The sequence below is a fragment of the Melospiza georgiana genome, chromosome 18 (genome assembly GCF_028018845.1).
Source record: "Melospiza georgiana isolate bMelGeo1 chromosome 18, bMelGeo1.pri, whole genome shotgun sequence".
Taxonomy (NCBI): domain Eukaryota; kingdom Metazoa; phylum Chordata; class Aves; order Passeriformes; family Passerellidae; genus Melospiza; species Melospiza georgiana.
The window spans coordinates 11,534,021-11,553,299 of record NC_080447.1 but is presented as its reverse complement, the minus strand read 5'-3'; the positions used below and the strand labels follow the sequence as shown (position 1 = coordinate 11,553,299).

General features: G+C 48.2%; 1 protein-coding gene across 5 annotated transcripts in view; it reads right to left on the bottom strand.

The window, feature by feature from the left end:
* The window catches only part of GGT1 (gamma-glutamyltransferase 1), a 44,968-nt gene that overhangs the window by 3,380 nt on the left and 22,309 nt on the right, over window positions 1-19,279 (bottom strand). For 3 of the 5 annotated variants that reach the window (XM_058036916.1, XM_058036912.1, XM_058036915.1), the window contains 10 exons: window positions 9,262-9,423; window positions 7,909-8,036; window positions 7,602-7,691; window positions 6,463-6,655; window positions 5,216-5,373; window positions 4,249-4,398; window positions 3,622-3,758; window positions 1,575-1,762; window positions 674-801; window positions 283-395 (listed from right to left, as the gene is read on the bottom strand). In XM_058036916.1, the coding sequence (XP_057892899.1) occupies window positions 283-395; window positions 674-801; window positions 1,575-1,762; window positions 3,622-3,758; window positions 4,249-4,398; window positions 5,216-5,373; window positions 6,463-6,655; window positions 7,602-7,691; window positions 7,909-8,036; window positions 9,262-9,419 (1,443 nt within the window). In that variant the 5' untranslated portion in view covers window positions 9,420-9,423. Of the gene's footprint in view, window positions 1-282; window positions 396-673; window positions 802-1,574; window positions 1,763-3,621; window positions 3,759-4,248; window positions 4,399-5,215; window positions 5,374-6,462; window positions 6,656-7,601; window positions 7,692-7,908; window positions 8,037-9,261; window positions 9,424-10,194; window positions 10,340-19,279 lie in introns of those variants that run through there. The other 2 variants (XM_058036913.1, XM_058036914.1) reach the window with 2 other exon arrangements.

Genomic DNA, 19,279 nt, shown 5'->3' with positions numbered 1-19,279 from the left:
CAAAGCAAATCCTGTGCAAGTGGTAAGAACAACTTGCCAGCGAAAATGTCACTAAAGGAGGCACTGGAGTCACTAAAGGGGGCAATTTAATGGCAGACCTTTGTAGCCCTGGCAGGGGTTGGTGTTGGAGGTCGAGCCCTCAGAATGCCAGGCAGGAATCCCCTTTGCAAGCCCCTGGCCCCAGCAGGGAGCCACAGCCATGATCCCGTCACAGGTGCAGACAGGTGTCCCCCCAAATGCTGCCTCTCCCATTTTGCCCCATTTGCCCACACCCTCACGTACCAGTGCTGTTGCTGTCGTTATTTTTGTTCCTCCAGAAGCACCGACCACCATCCTCACCTGTTTCATTTTATCCACCAAAATGGAGGGGCACATAGAGGACATGGGCTGTTTACCTGGTGGGGACACAGAGGCAACACAGAGGCTCAGCTTTCTGCCTGCAGCTCACAATTTCCAGCTCTTGCTCCACATCTAAGCCCAGAGGCTCAGTGTTCACCTTCCTGACTCAGCTCATGTCCTGCTCAGCCCTTGGGGATCCCACCATCCCCTGCACTCATTTCCTTCTTGACTCTCTCCCATCCCTGTCCCCTGCAGGTCCCATGACACAGATGCTGCAGTGTGAGCATGCACAATGCAGCCAAAAGGTTGGGTCAGGAATGCAGTTTACAGCTACCTGGAGCTATGAAATTTGCTGGAGAAGGAGGGATCCCAAATCCATTGATGATGTAAGGTGAGCTGAAGTCATCCATTTCATCGTTAAATATGATTCCACTCACGTTGGATCGTACATCAGAGCCAAAGCTGGGGAAAACAAATTGTCAAAGTCAGGTCAAACCCACAGCAAATCCAGGCAGAGCTTCAGCTGAATTTACTGCGATGTGAAACCTGGGATTTGATTGGAGTAACACTCCACTCCCTCCCATTGTAAAGGACATTCTGTCACCCCTAGGGGGAAGGAAGCAGTTAATACTGTGAGTACACAGCTTCACACAGAGGAAAGGCAGCCCAGAGCCATTCCTACACCTCCCCTGAGAGGATCCCATGGGGAAAACCAGCACAGCACATCAGGACAACTACTGCCCCTTCCAGGTGGGCAGCACTGCCCTCCATTCAGAGGCAGCACGTTTGGGAATGACTGGGGCTTTGCTTAGATGTGTCAAGCTGGAGACATTTTCTATGGATAAAAATAAGCTTCACACCCTGGCTCCAGGCCATATGTGTGAACACAGCTCTTTCTGACAGCCCTCACAGCCAAACACTGCGCTCCCAGGCCAGCTGCATTAGCTCAAATTCCTTCCAAAAGCCCGGGAAATCAGAACCAGCAGCAATAGCTGTGCTCATGAGAAGATCCAGATGCAGCCAGTGTTGTGGTGGGATTCAACAAGAGAGAGGACACAAGCACTGAGAGAAGCCTCAGTGTTGAGCACTGACTGCAGGCTCGGCAGAAGTGCCCATCCCCAGCAGTGCTGACCCACAGCCCGCCCCAGAGGTGACACTCAGAGGTGTTTGACACCCAGAACCAGCGCTAGGAGGATGGCAAAGGCCCACAGGGGAAGGAATGTCTGAGCTCCTACTATTGGTTGATGGTGCTGGTGGCGGACACAGCACTGCCATCGTCAGCCACAACGGAGACGTGGGATGTACCGGCATTGTCTCCAGTGTAGTACACGGGCTCGTAGTACCCCACGGGGTGCGAGGTGCTGTCTGTGATCTTCCTCCGCAGGTTGTCCGCAAACAGCTCCGATGTCATGTTCCTGATTGCCTGCCAGAGAAACCCAGGGCAGCCACTCAGCACGTTGAGACGCGTCCCCGTGTGAAAAATGCATGTATTTTATGGTTTGCTTTTGGCAAATATTAAAATGAATATTGTATGTGTTGTTTTAGAAAGTAATGCTGTATTAACTCTCTTAAGTACTGTGTTAAATATAGTTTCGGGTTATAAAAATTGTTAAAATAGAAATGATGCTATGTAGGGTACTTTTTTTAAAGAAAGGACTGGCAGTGAGATAGCAGCCCCAGGACACCTGAATCTTTCAGAGAAAAAGAATTTATTGCTCTCTTATCAGAAGAAACGAACTTCTTCCCACCTTGAAGGTGCTGTTAGGATTAGAATGAAGACGTTGATGATGACCAGACAGAATCCTGTGTTTAAATGGAATTTATGCATCATGTATGAAGTGTATGAATATGCAACAGGCTGTGGCTTTTAAGGGTTAATCCTCTGTTAACGGGGGTCCTTTTTCATGCACACGCTGCCCAGAAAAAGGTACCCACACATCTGTAACTCTTTGTCTCTATTGTCTCATATTGTCCTAATTCAAACTGTCCAAATTATTATTACTCTAATTATATTACTATTTTTATATAACCATTTTATTACTATGAAACTTTTAAAATTTTAAAAACAAGTGATTGGCGTTTTTCGCACTCATGAGAAAAAATTATCCCATACTTTACACCACACAACAGTGGCAAATCCCAGCAGTGAGGCTACAGGTTCCCCCCAAGGGTCCTCCTGTGGTGGTGTTCACTGGGGTTCCAGCACAAGGGAAGAGATGAGAATCTTGACTCTGTGTTTCAGAAGGCTGATTTATTAATTTATGATATATATCATATTAAAAGAAAGTGATATATTAAAGCGATACTAAAAGAATAGAAGAAAAGGATTTCATCAGAAGGCTAGCAAGGAAAATAAAGGAATGATAACAAAAGCTCGTGACTCTCAGAGAGTCTGAGCCAGCTGACTGTGACTGGCCATTAATTAGATACAACCACATGAGACCAATCACAGATGCACCTGTTGCATTCCACAGCAGCAGATAATCATTGTTAACATTTCTTTTCTGAGCCCTCTCAGCTTCTTAGGAGAAAAAATCCTGGCAAAAGGATTTTTCATAAAATATCATGGTGACAGTCTTCCTTCTTGGAAGATGGACGCTGTAGCAAAAGATCATTTTAAGCTGTCACAGGAGCAGCTGTTAAAGTCACCCCTTTGTGTAGAAGTTGATCAGCATCCATTATTGCAGTGCTATGGAAAGCTGCCTCCACACTGCTGTGAGGGAAGCAGGGCTACACTTGCTGCAGGGACAAGAGGAATGGGATGGGGCAGAGGACAAGGACAAAGCAAGGTCTGACCTGAGTTTTGTAAGTTGAAAAATTGTGTTCACCAGACTGGGCTGCCTCAGAGTGTGCTGCTTGTTGCAGGCACAGCAGTAAAGCCCAAAGTGCAAAGCTGGGACAAGCAGTCTTATCCCTTCCCATCTGCTGCAGCATTTTACCACAGGCAAGCCTCTGGTTAGAGAGCCACAGGGATGCTGGGAATATGGTGAATAAGGCTTCAAACACTATAAAAGCAGGCAGAGTTAGACCTAAATGTACTCCAGCTTTCCTGGTGAATTGAGGAGTTTGCTTTTCCTTCCAGCAGGAAGGTTGCCTCCATTTATAGCCCTGACAGCTCAGCCACGAGCCACACAGGACATCACTTTCTGACTGAGAGCTGTCTCTGTGCCTGTCACAGCAAGGGGCACAGAGCATGCCTGACAAAGTGGAGTCACCAAAAAACTTTCAGCCATGTCCCAGTCACATTTGGTGTTGCAGAAAGAAAAGGTTTTTGCCAGGTACCTCTGTAATGTTGACAAATTTGGGGTCTCCCAGCAGAGTCCTCTTGGCGTAGGCGAAGCGAAACGCCTCCACGATGCGGTGGTAGGTCAGACCCTTCTCCTCCACGGTTCTGATGCTGGCAGCAGAGAAATTATATCCTGGAAACAGAGCACAAATAAGTGTGAACACAAAGCACAGGGTCCATGGACTGCTAATGCACCTGTGCCAAACGTAGAACCTCTAAGCCCAGATGCAGTCACTGGACTGTCCTCATCTCCACATGGAGAGCTCAGGAGCTCTGGTAGTTCTGAGCACTGTGGGAGTCACCAGCAGAATTTGTACTTGCAGAGGTGATTTCCAAAGAAGCCTCAAGTAAATGTTAGGTTCCACCCATACAAGTATCAGGGAAGCTCCCCCATCTGGAAAATATTTTTCCTCTTGCACCTGTATTTCAGGTAGGAAGGCAACATCCCTGAGTTTACAGCAGAACAGGAATGTTTCTGCACCTCTGATCTCTCCTGGGCTCTCAGACCTCTCACCTGCTGGAGGCCTAGCCCCCAAAAAACCTTGCTCCCCCAAAAAAGGTGATGTCTTTGGAGCTCCCCCAGCTCCTGCTGCCCGTGGGGCACTGCTCTGTGGCACTCTCACCTTTCAATATGTTCAGAATGAGGGCCAGCACTGGGCCACTCAGGGGGGCACTGGGTGTGTAGAGGGTGAACTCCCCGAGTTGGATCTGTATGGGGTCCTCGATCACTGTGGCATTGTAGTCCCGCAGGTCTTCCAATGTGACAATTCCCCCTGGAAAGAGAAGGGAAATGGAGATGTGGGTTTGTGTCATCTCTGGTGGGAAGGGGAGGTCATGCTACACCACCATGAATCACAGCGTGGACAAATCCAAAAGGCAACAAGGTGAGGAAAGCAAAGATGTGTGCCCAGGAGATTTACCCCTTGATAGATCCATCTCATGCTCAGATAGCCTAAGCACAAAGTTGGGCTGATTTACAGCAGCCACAACTCTGGTGATCCATCTTTTTTTTTACAAAGGACACCAGGAGTGTCAGGCTACAAAATGTCCTTATGAATTCTGTTTACAGGAGGAAGATGCACTTTTGGGTGCAGATGCTTTGTGGCACCCCAGAGGTAGAATAATTTGAATATTCTTTCTTATCTGAAGGGGGAAGAGAGTCAGTAATTATCCACCACAAATGAAGCCAGTAATTACCCACAGGGAGCTCACCAAGCCCGGTGCTGGCTGGTGAGGATGGGATACTGCCACCATCTAGTGGCACCGAGGGATCAAACAGCTCAGAGCTCACAGGACCACCACGCATGGAACATTTTAGGCACAAACTCGTGGCATTCAGGCTCTGTGAACAGCCTGAACCGCACAGACTTGGGAGGCTCTGTGGCCCAGCAATGCACAGCAAACACTCTCGATTTCTGAGTTTCAAACACATCTGTTAAAGTGCCTCTTTTGGGTGTGCTGCTGCCACAGATCTCAGAGGCAGCATTTCAGGGCTGGCCTCTCCCAAGGTTCTGCAAGTCACCGGCTGCTCCTGGGGCTCTGAGCAGTGTGGTCACTCCTGCTGCTTGGGAAGGCTGTCCTGGCCCTCACCTGCATTGTGGATGTCAGCAATGATCTGCTTTGCCAGGCTTCCTGTGTAAAAGGCATCTGCTCCTTCATTGGCTATGGTGGCGTAGGTCTCGGCTAGTTTGGGCATCTTGATGGTTTCACCCTCCTGCAGGATTTTCCCTCCTTTGCAGAACACTTCACTAGCAGGGAAAGGAGATGGGGAAGATCAGATATGAGGGATAAGTTCAGAACTATGTGTGTTCTGAAGGAAACTGCCTGAGCCATGGGCTCCTCAGATCCTGGCACTGGGACACAGAATTGAACAGTGTTTTCTGACCTGCAATTCCACATGCCCAGTGTGCTCCATGGAGCCTGCAGCAGGGATTTTCACCATGGCACCACCCTCCCTGCCCACCCCAGGGGCCAACAAGTGCCTCAAGATGCCCAGGAGGGGCCACAGTCCTTGCACTCAGCAGTGCAGTTCAGAGCACAGCCTGTTAAGCTATGAGGTTCACAGATTCCAGTAAATCCAGAAGTGTTTCAGTCCCTGTCTGATAGATCACTTCAAGGTAGATTGTTTTCTCTCTAGCTCCCCATGATGGATCATGATTGTGCTGCTGTGGACCTGCCTGATTGAAGGACAGGAGGCAGGCCAGGGTGTACATTATCAATTAGATAGGAAACAAACCTGCAGCTGGCAGAGATTTTAGGAAAAGAGAGAATTAAGCACGTTTTCCATGAGGGCTGTGCATAAACAGTAAGGGTTTGACTGTAAGAAGTGAGGAGTGTTTAAAACCCTTCATGCTCAAAGTCTTTGCCAGAAGTGGATGGTCAGAGGCACTGCTTGAGGAAGGCTGATTGCAGAGTCAGAGATGATCCCAATTCCCACTGCCTGACAGCAGATGAGACGTTCAAGGAGACTGCAATTACTCCAAATGCAGGCAGGATCAGCTTGGTGCACTCACAGCACGAGGAAAAGCAGGGATTCAGAAAATCCATTGTCATTGGGCAGGCTGACCCCAGCACGTAGTCCAATTCCACCTTGCTCAGACAAATGGGCTTCAGGAGCAGAATTTCTCCCCCTTTAAAGGTCAGGACTGAACATTCCCCATGATTTAGCACCTTTAGGTATCTGCAGTGACCCCAGCAGGCACAGTGAGTGTGGTTACGGCAGGGGATGATGATGATACACTCCTCATGGACACTGCACTGCACAAACACAGGGAATTTGCAGATTGGATGCAGCCAACCCAAATTTCTCTGCATAGAACAGCAACTGCTCTACCTACCACAGCAAGGGATTGCTTTCAATTGCCTCCTCTTTTGATTTGATGGCTGCAGCAAGGCCTTTCCCAACAGGGAATCCTTCTCTGGCCAGCTTGATGCTGGGCAGGAACAGATCTTTCCATGCCAGTTTGCCATGCCGTTTGTGGGCCAGCTCATAGCCACGGATTTCTCCTGGAACAGCAATTGACAGTCCCCCTGGAGCAGAAAAGGAATGGGGTAAGTCTCCCACAGCCAGAAAAGAAAGTGTTTGATGGAGCAGGAGGTAGGGCAGGCATCTCTGCCAGCCCTGGTTTAGGCAGGGCTTGTGTGACCTGCTCAAATTGTGAGAATTAACAGAATTAACAGAATAATTTGGTCTGACATTTGTGCCTACGTATTCTGAACCGCTGAAAGCCCTCTGTGCTCTTGCTGGTAACTCCAGTTTTGGGGTCATTTCCCTCTGTAGGTTCTGTATCAGAGCAAAGCTGCTCAGAACACAGGAGCTGTCATGGGAGAGGACACAGACTGTCATGTACTGGAACCAAAACTTTGTTACAGCATTGTAGCTACAGCTGGAACAGGCTGATGCCACATCCCACAGTGATGTTGCAGTTTGCTTCAATCCCATTTTCTCTTGCATCTCCTGGAAGTTCAATACACTGCTCAAACCCCCTCCAAGATGCTTGCTTAGAAGAGTGACCATGAAGAGGACTAGTTAGTATTTCTTTCTATTTCTTATTAGAAAATACTTTCCTGAAAGGAAACTTCTCTGGACACTCCAAGCCTGATGGGGCTTGTGGTTGAAGCCACCACAACAAGTAATTTAGGGAGAACACCTGAACTGACAAAACCCAAGGTGATCCACACAAAGATTAATTCAAAGAAGTGGAAAGCAAAGATGGCACATGTGGAACAGGTCACACTCAGTGCTTTGCATTCACCTGCTTTTTCAAGAAGTGAAAAGCAGAAAGTGATGGGGTCCCTGACTAGTTTAAAGGGCATTGGTTTTAGCTTCTTTGTCAGGACAGAGTTTGAAAATTGTGCAAGAGGATATTCCAGGATATTTCTAGGTGAGAAATCCTGTAGGTAGGCAAGAACCAACCATAAGGAATGTTCTCAATGCAGATGTGCTGGTAGCAGGGAATGCTGAAGCATGCCATACCTTTCAGAGAGAGCTGTGTGTTGTTCCCAAACATGTCCTCTGATGCTTTCTTTGGAGCCACTTCTCTTGCATTAATGATTTCCACTTTTCCTTTAATGACAGAGCAAGGAAGATGATGTTTAGCTCTGGACTCTGCACACAGCCATGGTCTCTGCTGGAGGACTCTGACCAACGTGAGCCAGGTCCTTGGCAATTATTTTTGCCATTCCCCCAGAGGCTGTGAGCATCATCCACCTTCTCCAGGTAGGGTAAATCACTTAGATAAAGCTCTCCAGCTGTTCCAGGTGTGTGAGGCCGTGTCCCTTACCTGTGCTGCTGTAGATGGTGAAGAAGAGGCCCCCTCCAATGCCCATGCTGTGAGCATTCATGAGCCCCACGCACAGCAGGGCTGCGATCGCGGCGTCCACCGCCGACCCTCCCTGCTTGAGGATGTCCCTGTGAGCAGGAGGGAAGGGACATGAGACGGTGCCTCAGCTCCCTGTCAGCACTGCATGGCACACCCTCTGAGGCACATCTGTCCACTCCCAGCCCATGGGTTCCTCAGGAAGCTCTGAGCTTCTGTCACCAGGGAGAACAGACCCTCAGTGGTCAGTGTGGCCTCGTCAGAGACACATCCCAACCAGCCTGAGAACAGCGAGAGGTGACAGAGTACACACCTGGGGGACAGACATTCCACGCACATTGATTACACTGTCATGGGAAATTACAGCTTGCTCAGGAGCCTTGAACCTGCAGCACTTGAGACCAGAACTGAAGGATACCTCAATAAATGTTTTTATTTAAAGGAGGTAGAAAGAAAACTCTTGATCTCACTGATTGTGGATCCAAGGAACCTTTGCCTGCTATGTTGTCTGTGAGCAGCTGCTGTAAAGCTGGTCAAGCATGGTAAAAGCCTGGGGTTTATTAGGATCTCCTCTTTCTACAGGTAGATTAGGGATTGATTATCCATGCTTGATGGATATTCATGGGCTGGGCAACTGCAGGGATTGCACCTGAACATTGGGGAAGCAGCAGTTGTGTCTCATGGCAGAGCTGTCAGAGCCAATGAGAGGCAGAGCACAGTGAGTGAGTTGTCAAATATATGAAAAATCCTTTTGTTGGGATTTTTTCTCCCGAGAAGCTGAGAAGCCTCAGAGTAAAATAAAACAAATAATTATCTGCTGCTGGGAAATGAAACAGGTGCATCTTTGATTGGTCCATGTGAGTTGTTTCTACTTGATGACCAATCACAGTCCAGCTGTGTTGGAACTCTGCTCAGTCACGAGATTTTATTATCATCCCATTTTTCCTTCCTTTCTAGCCTTCCGATGAAATCCTTTCTTCTATTCTTTTAGTATAGTTTTAATATACCATTTTCTTTTAATATAAATTTTCTTCTAAAATTTTAATACAATTTAATTTAATTATATATAAAAACATAATTATATATAGAATATAATTATATATAAAAATATAATTATATATAAAATATAATTCTATATAAAATATAATTCTATATAAAAATATAATTATAATTATAATTATAATTATAATTATATAATTTAATATAATAAATTTTCTTTTAAAATAATAAATCAGCCTTCTGGGACATGGATTCTCAGAAGATTCTCATCTCTCCCCTGGTGCTGGGACCCCAGTGCACCCCTCCCCCAGTGGGTACCTGCCAACGATGGAGCAGGGCCCCGCGTCGGTGGCCACGGCCGCCCTCCTGTAGGTGTGGGGGTCCCCTGAGCGCAGCCCAAAGAACAGCCCCAGGAACAGCACCAGCCCCAGCAGGGCCACAGCCACCACTGCCACCACCACACAGCGCGTCTTCATCTTCCTGTGGGGAGAGACAGGATGGTCAGCCCTGCTGCCACCTCCTTTGGTATCCTCAAACCATCAGCTATCACCCTTACAGCAGGCAGGAAACAGCACAGAAACCTCCAGATGCACAGGGCAGAAGGGAAATCCAGGGAGCAGAACACAACTGCTGCCAGTCATGGCTGACACCATCTTCAGGACAAAAAAAAATTTTAAAATTAAAAAATTTAACTTCACATAATCTGCTTTTAAATGCCAGGTCTGTGGAGGAGTCTCTGTCTGGAAGAGACTAAGAATACACTGCTTGTATTGTATTGCTAAGAAGCAGTGCAAAACACATCTAGGTCATTAGGAATCAGCCTTGGCTGAAGCCACAGTGTGAGCACAGCACCCATTCCTGCCTGGGCCCTGGGCCAGAGCACCTTCCCCGTGATCCCAGCACCCCCAGAGGGCCATGGCCAGGGCTCAGGTCCTCCCCACGTGCCCAGTCCTGCTCTCAGCTGCTCATCTGAGAGTGAGCACAGAGCCCAGGGAGCTCTCTGGGCACACACAGGGATGAGCAGAGAGCCACCGAGGGGATGGACGCTCACTGCCACCCTGCTGGGACGGGCACTTCAGCAAATACAGCTTCTACAGCTACTCTTTGATCCATTTTCTTTTCCATTACAAGACCACTCCAGCAAAACAGACCCAAGTTAATCATACTGCCCTCAGAGACCACCTCCCCCCTTTGTACTGCAGCTCTGGGTTTTTACCACAGCTCCAGCACAGCAGCCAGGATGTCCTTTACCTTACCAGAGCCTCTGCCATGCTCAGGGCAAAGCCAGTCCATGGAACTGTGGTGGAGAGCAGATGCACCAGCCCCAGTGTGGGCGCCCAGCAGCCCAAGGCAGAGTGAGCTCAGCAGGCAGAGCAGCCCTGAGTGCCCTGCAGCAGGCACACACTCGGCAGCAGGCAGCAGGGAGTGTGCCAGCACTGAGCTAAATAAAGGAAACAGGCCAGGCCAGCCAAACCAACACTTTTCTTAGAGGGGGTGATTAGCAAGCAGCCCCCCCAGCCTCACCCCCTGCCCTAAACCGGGGGATTTGGGCACATTTTCTGTGCAAGTCCTGTGTCTGTGAGTCTCAGCCTGAGCACTACAGATGCCCATCTCCATCCAGGTAAAGCAGCTGTAAATCTTCTGTATGTGCTGCTCTGTAAACAAGTGTCAGCTGAGGGTAGTAAAAGGAAATGGATGAAACCTCTTTCCAGGTTCTAGAACTCAATTTACACTCAAGCACTTTTAAAAGAGACCAGTGGTGTGTTTGCAGAGCAATGACTGTGCGGGGAAACAGAGGAGCCATTATGTCCCCAACAATAGCTCACACACAGCCTCAGAGTTTAAAGACAGTTTTGTTTGTTGGCAGAGGTATTTCAGCTTCAGCACTGGCAGTCTCCTCCAAGCTACACAAGAAATGCCATGGGATCTTTTATCTGTGCCCCAGCTCAGCAGAAGGTACTTTGTTTGGTCTGAAGGCTGCTCTGTGCTGGGCTGTCCTTCAAGCCCTGTAGTGCTGATTTAACCCCTGGGCTCCTGGCTGGGCTCTCCAGAGCTTCACTGCCTCCTCAGGGAAGTTGTTCTGACAGCAGGAGAGAAGGGAAATTCCAGGTGCTGCCTCTGCTCTCAGCTCCTGCCTGGAATGGGATCACACCTGTGAGCATCCCACAGAGCCAGGAGAGCTCCATGCTGTGTCCTGCTGCCTGCTGCGTGCACACACCTTGGAAAGGGCCCTCCAACCAACTTCATGTGAGCCAGGCACAGCTCCTGGCCTGCCAGGCATGAGGATAATGCACCCCTGGGCAGCAGCACACACACACAGGCTGCCCTGCAGACTCTGACCCCGAGCTGCACCACCCCGTGCCTCTGTAACTCCAGGGAATGCTCTTGAGGAAGGTCCATCTGTGCAATCTGTCACACTGATCCTGCCCAGGAAGCAGCAGATGGATGGGCTCCACACCTGCAGCTTTCTCCTCTCCAGCAATGAGCAGAGAGCAAGCCCAGCTGGGGATAATCCTCTCCACCTCCGCAGCCAGCTCAGCTCCCATCCCAGCCTGACCCCAGAGGGGAGCACACCCCAACCACGGCCCAGCAGAGCCCAATGTGTGCTTGGTTTGATGTACAGAAATCAGGGGAGGGATCAGGAGCCTGCAGACACCCTCTGCTAACACAGCTCTCTGTGCTCCTTGTGCCCTGGGCAGGCACACTGCAGGAATTTGGAGCAATGGTCTGTCTGAACCTTGCCCCTGAGCTGAGTCCCCATTATGGTTTGTTAATGGCAGTGGAGCAGCAGCTGCAGGGCTCCACCTGAGCAGGCTCCCCAGTCTGCTGAGGCTGCCTTTAACCTCCCATCCCTGCCAAATCCAGCTGTTTGGAAGCCTGGCTCCAGGCACAGAGTGCTTTGGCAGCAGCAGCAGCAGGTCTCCAGGAGCCAGGGGCTATAAAGCAATTAAAAGCAATACAATTATTTCTCACTGTTATAAAGGTCCACCAGCAAGTGCTAGCCATGGAATTTACAGAGCAGCCTGCTTGCTTTACCTGCACTGGGAGAGGGAGAGGACCACAGCAGCAGGGCTGTGCTTGTACCACCAGCACCAACATGCACAGCCTTATTTAAACGCGACACTGGGCTTGAATTAAAGTACCCCAGCGCAACAGGGGGTGGCTAGCTAGTGACAGGCAGGAGAGGCAGGGCCTGACATCCCTGCCAAGAGGGCTGGGGTGTTCTGTGGGGATGAGGAACCTGCCATGGTCAGGGAAAGCGCCAGGGGAATTGGAAGAGGAGGAGAATTGGGGAGAGAGCAGTGGGGATGGAAGTGTGGGATACCAGGGCATGGCAAAGGACCCCAGGCACGATCAGGCACTGCTTTGTTCCCAAATGAAGCAGTAAATGAAGCAGCCACTGACAACACTGAAAACTTTAACCACAAACTCAATCCCAACAGGTTTCTGCTTTAAACCATCTTGCAAGAGCTCCACACCCCTGCACCATCCTGAGAGCTCCCTGTGCTCCCCTCACAGCCCAGCAGCCACAATTGGGCCATTTGAGATATCCTCCCCTGCCTTCCCCAAGAAATGCAAGGGGAGTTTGGACATCTGGACTCTTGTCACAGGACACAGGCCATGCTCTGGTGACACATCACAAATTGTGACATTCCATCAGGAGATGTTTGAATTGAGCTCTTACTCAGTCTGCAGCTCCACCAGTGAGAAGGGAACTCAAACAGAGGTTCAGCCAAGCCATGAAGGAGCCCAAAGAGGCTCCTAAATTCAGACCCAGGCACTGCTCCCACCTGAAGCAGGAGGGCGAAGCAGTCCCTGGACAAAAACAGCAACTCCATTTAACTCAGTTAAAGCCTTCCTCACTGACGGTGCCTCCGTGCTGGTTCCTGCCCAGGGGCCAGCAGCCCCTCTTGGTTAATGCCAGCATTGCAGAATTTGTGACTCCTCCACAGGCACAGGCTTTGCTGAAGCCCCATGGCATGTATTGTTCTGCCCAATGCAGATCAAACTCTGAGTTCACTGAGAGAGAGAGACAATAATTTCCTCTTGAGGCAACTTTTTCCTCAAAAATCCCTCATGTCTCCCTGCAGAAATTTTAGCATCAAATCCAACGTTTTTTAAGACACTTCAGCATAAGCTATGAAGTGAAAAAAAAAAAGAAAAAAAAAAAAGAAAGGTGGAATAAACACAGAATTCCCCATTTCCCATGGTTTTCACAGTGTTTCCTAGTTGAGGACCTCCCAGAAATCCACAACTGGTGAACTCAATCTCAAAAGCACAAGTTATTAAAGTAGTACAGAATGAGTTTTTATAAACCCCATTAAAAACATTATTGTTATGGTCACTCCCAATTTAAAGTCAAAATGCTTCATCAAAATAGCTCAGTTCTCCCAGCTGTTGCAAAAGATGTTTTCAGGTGCTCTTTTGCCATTAAACTGGAAGTTGTTTACTAGACCTGGACTCATTCAGACTGGTTAGTCTGGTCCCATCATTCTCTTTTGGCAAGCTTTCATCTGCGTCCTAAAAACAATCCCATTTTCACGCATTCTGTTGAATAAGAAACCCCACACAGCAATTTCAGGCTGAGGGGAATGGCTCAATGAAGGTAATTCCTGTTTCCCCCTTACCTCTCAAGAGTATTTGCAAGTTGATCCTGTCCTTTTGCACAGACCTGTGTGCACTGACCTCCTCTGAATGTCCTTTTAAAGGAAGTGAACCCTTTTCCAGGGGCAAAACATCCTTGTAGGAGAAGCAGTAACCACTTCTCTTCCTCAAAAGCTCTCCAAAACTTGTATTTGGTATTTGTACTGCCCTGCTCACAGAGATGAACCCATTGGAACTCATTATGCTTGAATTCACAGTTCCAGAGGAATGCAGAAGTAATCATTGACTAGGTGAAGAGTCAAGAGCCCACACCTCTCAAAATGCATATTTTAGGATCCACGAAGATTGTTTATCAACAGCAGAATCATTCTGTGCTCCTGGATTTGGTGACTGTGCGGTACAAATATTTTTCCTCACCTCACTCCTAGCTCTGAAGTTCTGATTAAGCAAGTGAGGAAATACAATAGACTCAAGCTGCACCAGGGAAGGTTTAGATTGGATTAGGAAAAAATTTAGGAATTTGGATTAGGAAAAACCTAAAAAGTTTTAGATTGGTTAGGAAAAAATTCTTCTCTGAAATGGTGGTCTGGCTGCCCCAGAAAGTTGTGGAGCAACCACCTCTGGAGGGCTTTAAAAACTTGTGCATATGGCACTTGGGGACATGGATTGGTGGTGATTTGGCAGTGCTGGGTTAATGGTTGGACTCAATGATCTTAAAGGGGTTTTCCAGCCTAAATGGCTCCGTGATTCTAAACACATGGTTGTCTCCCCATGGCCAGGCACCCTCACACCACGACAGACTGGATTTGGTGTCTGTCTGTCCCTTCAGCTCAAACCCAGCACTGCCAGACTGAGCTGTGACCACACCTGGCGGCAATAACCTGTCTGCAGGGGTGCCAGGGCACCTGCTCAGCTCCACAGCTGCCTCTCAGCCAGCACAGCCACCCCACCTTCAGCTGGCACCGCACCAGTGCTCCAGCTGCAAGGAGAAATGCAATAATGCCCGTTCTGCCCGGCCTGCTGCCACTGCAGCACCCTCTGGCAGGCAGCACGGCAGGGCAGGAAGGCAGGCAGGGAGAAACCTGCCCTCCACCACTACATCTCACTGAGAGTTTAAGCAGCAGTCCTCCATGTCTGTTTGTGGCAAGTCTGGAGGCACAGCTGCAGCTCCAAGGTTGCAGCTCCAAGGCTGCAGCTCCAAGGCTGAAGCGCAGCACAAAACCCAGGCTGAGGAAAGGAGCTGTACAAACTCTCCTTGGATTTATGGACTCATCTACTAAAACTTAAGCCACTGTGTCTGTCCAGAAACCCCAGAACCTCCCTTGAGCACAAACTCAGTGCCCATGCAGAAATGCTGAATGCCTAACCAGAATTAACACAAATCACAGCCTGCCTGAAACTTGGGCACAGTGAGGATGCAAGCCCACACGTCTTCCAGCCAGAAGGCTCTCTGCAAAGCCAGCATGAAGCAAAGTCTGCCTGGATGGCATTCAGCACGGAGATGCTGTCTCTGGACCCACAGGGGTCAGGAAAGGTGTGAATGCCCCAATTCCAGACCAGCCCAGTCCCCCTGCCCCACTCCAGCCTTTGACACCCCACATCTCCTCTTGCCTCACAGCTCTGCTACACTGACTCATTAACAAAGTCTGGCCAAGCTCCAAGATTAAAAGCTTTAGGGTGATATTTTCCCTGCCTATAAATACATCATCTTTTCTATAATAGCCGCAAAATGGAGTTCTGTTTAACATTTACATGTGGAAAAATCAGTACTAAAAACCATGAGCATTTCAGCCCCGAGATATTTGGAAGGAATACAGTCTGTGCCCATTTTTCAAAGGTGACCTTCAAATACTCCTTTCAAGACATTGTATGAAGAGAACAGGCCCCTTCAGTTATATTGCTATTATCCAAGAGGTCTTGAGCAAAAAATGGAAAATTTCTGGAAAGTAGATCCTGGCACAGAAAGTACTCTGCAGGCTCAGGAGGATTTGATGTATCTGCTGTTCCTACCAGCCAGTCTGAGCTACACATCAGAGTCCAGGCCACATTCAGCTGTTCACACACACCCCTCTCACTGTGTCTGATTTATTGATGTGAGACTCACGGTGCTCCACAGAAAAGATTGTGACAGGAGCACCCAAATATCCTCTGAAAAAGCAGACAGTGTGGAAAGGTGTCTGGTCTCTGCCCCAAACAAATCAACCTGCACTTTTAGCCTGTCACACCTTTAATATTAACAGGGGAATTTAAGATGCAGTCCACTGAGCAGAACCCTCTTCTTAATTTACTGACCCTGCAGGTGTGATGGTACCAGGTTTTATTCTTAATATTTTCATAGCTCTAAAGTTGCTACATCCCTGAAGTGGGTCTAGGTCAGACAAGAATCTCCCTGTCACATTTGTCTCAGAGGGTGCAAGATGACAAGGAAAGGCTGTAAGAAAGCCCAGCTCTAAATCATATTTATCCCACTGTAATATTTCACCCTCACAGCTGAAAGGCAGGGCTTATGTCAGTGACCCAACAAAATGAGGCAAATTCTGCCCTTCTCCAAGGACAATGCAGTGCCATGTTCTCACCAGCACAGAGCTGAACGAGTTGGATGCTCCTCAGCAGGTTACTCTTTCACTTTTATGCACAAGTGGAGTTGAAGATGGGGTCAGAGAAAGTTGTGAAACCTGAAGTCAGTGCCTGCAGTTCCAAAGGGTGAACTCTGCTGTGCAAGGCTGTGCTATGCTCCTTATTTCAGCAACCTTCTTTCAGCTGTACACAATATTTGGCAGCTGTCAAGCATCTCTGTCTAGGCACTAATTTAATAGAGAGCCCTGTTATAACTCAGCCTTACAAGTTTCAAGCTGCAAAGCCACACCTCGAGCAGTAATGCCATGTTTAATGCAGGTGCATTGCTGACTTGCTTTTCTCAACCCATTACAAATAAAGAAAAAAAAAAAATCTCCTGAAGGACTTTCCACCTCCTTCCAAGTGGTCACCTTCATGGCACGGTCACCTTTAATTACCCAAAAATTAGCAAGTGCTGTTACATTGAAACTTGAGCAACAAATTCATCTTTCAGCACATGAAGCAATGCCTTCACACCTCTTGTTACAGAACTTGCAGACACTGAAAAGCATCAGGCAACCCGAGACACTTCTGGGGAATTTTTCTTTTTGTTTCTTTCCCCCCACCCTTGTTGATTTTTTCTGTAGGAATTACATGAAGCAACCCCAGCAATGACTCAGAAAGCACAGACCAGGTCAACAGTTTAGACTCCTATTTTTTATGGCAGAACAAGCAACCCAAAGCCTGCATTTCCCAATGTTTTTACATCCCAATCCATTATTGGGATAGATGCTGTTACAAGATTTTGTACCTCTTGTTGCAGGTTAGCTATTTTTCCCATGAGGAAATCTTTCCCTTCCAACAGAGCAGTGTTGCAATCCAATACTACCTGAACATGAGCATCAAAAATAGCACCTTGAGTGCCCACTAACACTGAGCTTTTCATAAGCACGAGGCTTCTTCCTACTAAATAACATTTCCCTTTTTGACCTCTTACTCTACTCTACCATGTGGAAGCTAACTGCCAGCTGTATGGGTAGCAGACAATTCCAATTTAGGCTAAATATGACCCAAGAAACACTGATTCAAAAAAGTGATCACAGCTGAAAATGCCTTGGAAAAGTCACCAAGGGAGACTTAGAGAAAAGGTACTTTAAGAATGGAAAACATGCCCAGTGTGCAAAAGGTTGAATTGACCAAGAGCAGGGACACAAAAGTTGCCTTACAGAGCTGAAAATAAACAAGCAGATGTTTGTCTACAGCCCAAGCACCTCCTTCCCCTCCAGTGAGAGCTGCTTTCGCTGGAACCCACCTGCTGAAATGGAGCCACCCACTAAACCCCACACGCTTTCATTTCAGTGACCTGTTTTCCCATTATCACCCACAGGTGCACACTTTTCCCTGGGACAAAGGTAAGCAAGGGGAAGATAACTGGTACACAGGGAGGTTTATTAACCTGTTCTTGGCAGCCACACTGGTTAACCAGTTCTGGTTACATCCCTCTTAGCCAGGGGCAGCTGCAGCAGCACTGCTGGGACAGAGCGCTGTGAACCACTGGGGCTCCTCAGTGCTTGCAGGTCTCTGTTGCAGAAGAAGCCCTTCTGCTTCTTTCTCCCTTCCACAAAAGGGTGGCTGTCCTCTGTCCAAAGTTCTGCCTTCTTTTCTCATTTTTCCTCAATCTTACCTCTCTGCTGTCTCAACTCAATCTTACTCGTTAATTTTACGTCATGCTCTGCCGTTTCCAAAACCTACATCAATCTGTGCCATTTATCTAGCAGCTCTATAAAGCCCTTTAATCTTTGCAAAGCCCTTCTGCCAGGCCACCAAAGGGGCTGCAGAAATGTGTTCCTGCAGCTGGCAGAGCTGCCTTTCCCCCAGCAGCCAGCACTGAGCTCAATCCCACACAGCTTCCCCTCGACCAAATAAAAAGGGACAGGGCTGATGGAGGCAGGAGAAAGAAAAGAAAATGACACAGGGAAAGAAGAAAACCTAAACCAGTGAAGGGAAAAACAGAGAAAGTAGGAACAAAGGGGGACAAAATAAATGAAGATAAGAGGACAGAAAAAGTGAAAGAACGGAAAAAGGGGAAGCTGAAGGGCAAAAAATGAACTATGCCCTCTCTCTCTAGGCTAGAGGTTTTCCCCAGTCTTGCCTGACTGCTGCACTTGGACCTGTCCTGCACATGCACATTGAAACTCTCAGATCACAGATGAAGTTTAGACTTTCTTGGTGCTCTGCAGAAGGGTTTGTGTAATTTTTATGTAAGGTTTATGTAATGTTATACCTGCCATGGCAGATAACTGTGTATTTTATAGAATGTAGAGCATCTGGATGGGTGGGTGAGGCCACCAAAACCCCTGGATTCCAGTTATAATAAATGAACTCAAGGCTGAATTCACTGAAGAGGTTTCAGAGACTTCAACTGAAGCTGGAAAAGAGCTGCTTTCAACTGAAAAAAACCCTGTAGCTACCTGCTTAAATTCACCTGGTTTTGCTAAACCAAGACTCTACAGGCAGGTGAACACCTTAATGAGCACAGAGCTGGTTTGAATGGCTTTGCCTCTCCTGACCTCCCTCCTGTTTGCTGTGGACACCTGGATCAGGAAATGCAGCCCAGGACTGGGACCTTGAGAGAAAAACCCTCTGGTCCTGGGGAGCCCACCCTGACATGTGAGAGGGGATCCAGCCCAGAGCAGGAGCAGGTCTTTGTTTTCTGAACACACATAGGAGAGGGCCATTCTTGTCGTCTGGTAATGAGCAGAGAGTGTCCCAGTTGCTGTTCTGACCCTTCATGTGTCTAAATATTCATTTGCCTGGGCAGAATCTGCTCATTTTCATACAAATACAGTTGCCCTTGATAGTTCTTTGTAACAGATTTTTTTTTTTTCTTACAAAGAATTTAATGTGAACTGCTTGATTTATTTCAGAGTATTCCTTCCTCCTTCACGGGCCAGTTTCCACACACAGAAATGATGCCCTGACTGGGCTCTGCCTGCTCTGCACCAGGAGCTATGCTCTCCCCCACAGCATTGCCCTTCCACCCTCAGCATCATCCCACTGTCCCTGCAGCTTTTCTGGTCCTGCACCTGCCTCCTGGCCCTTCCCCAGGTACCAGGTAAGAAACCTGCCAGTGCTGGACCTCCCACACCAACAGGGCTTACACTTGTCAGGAGGC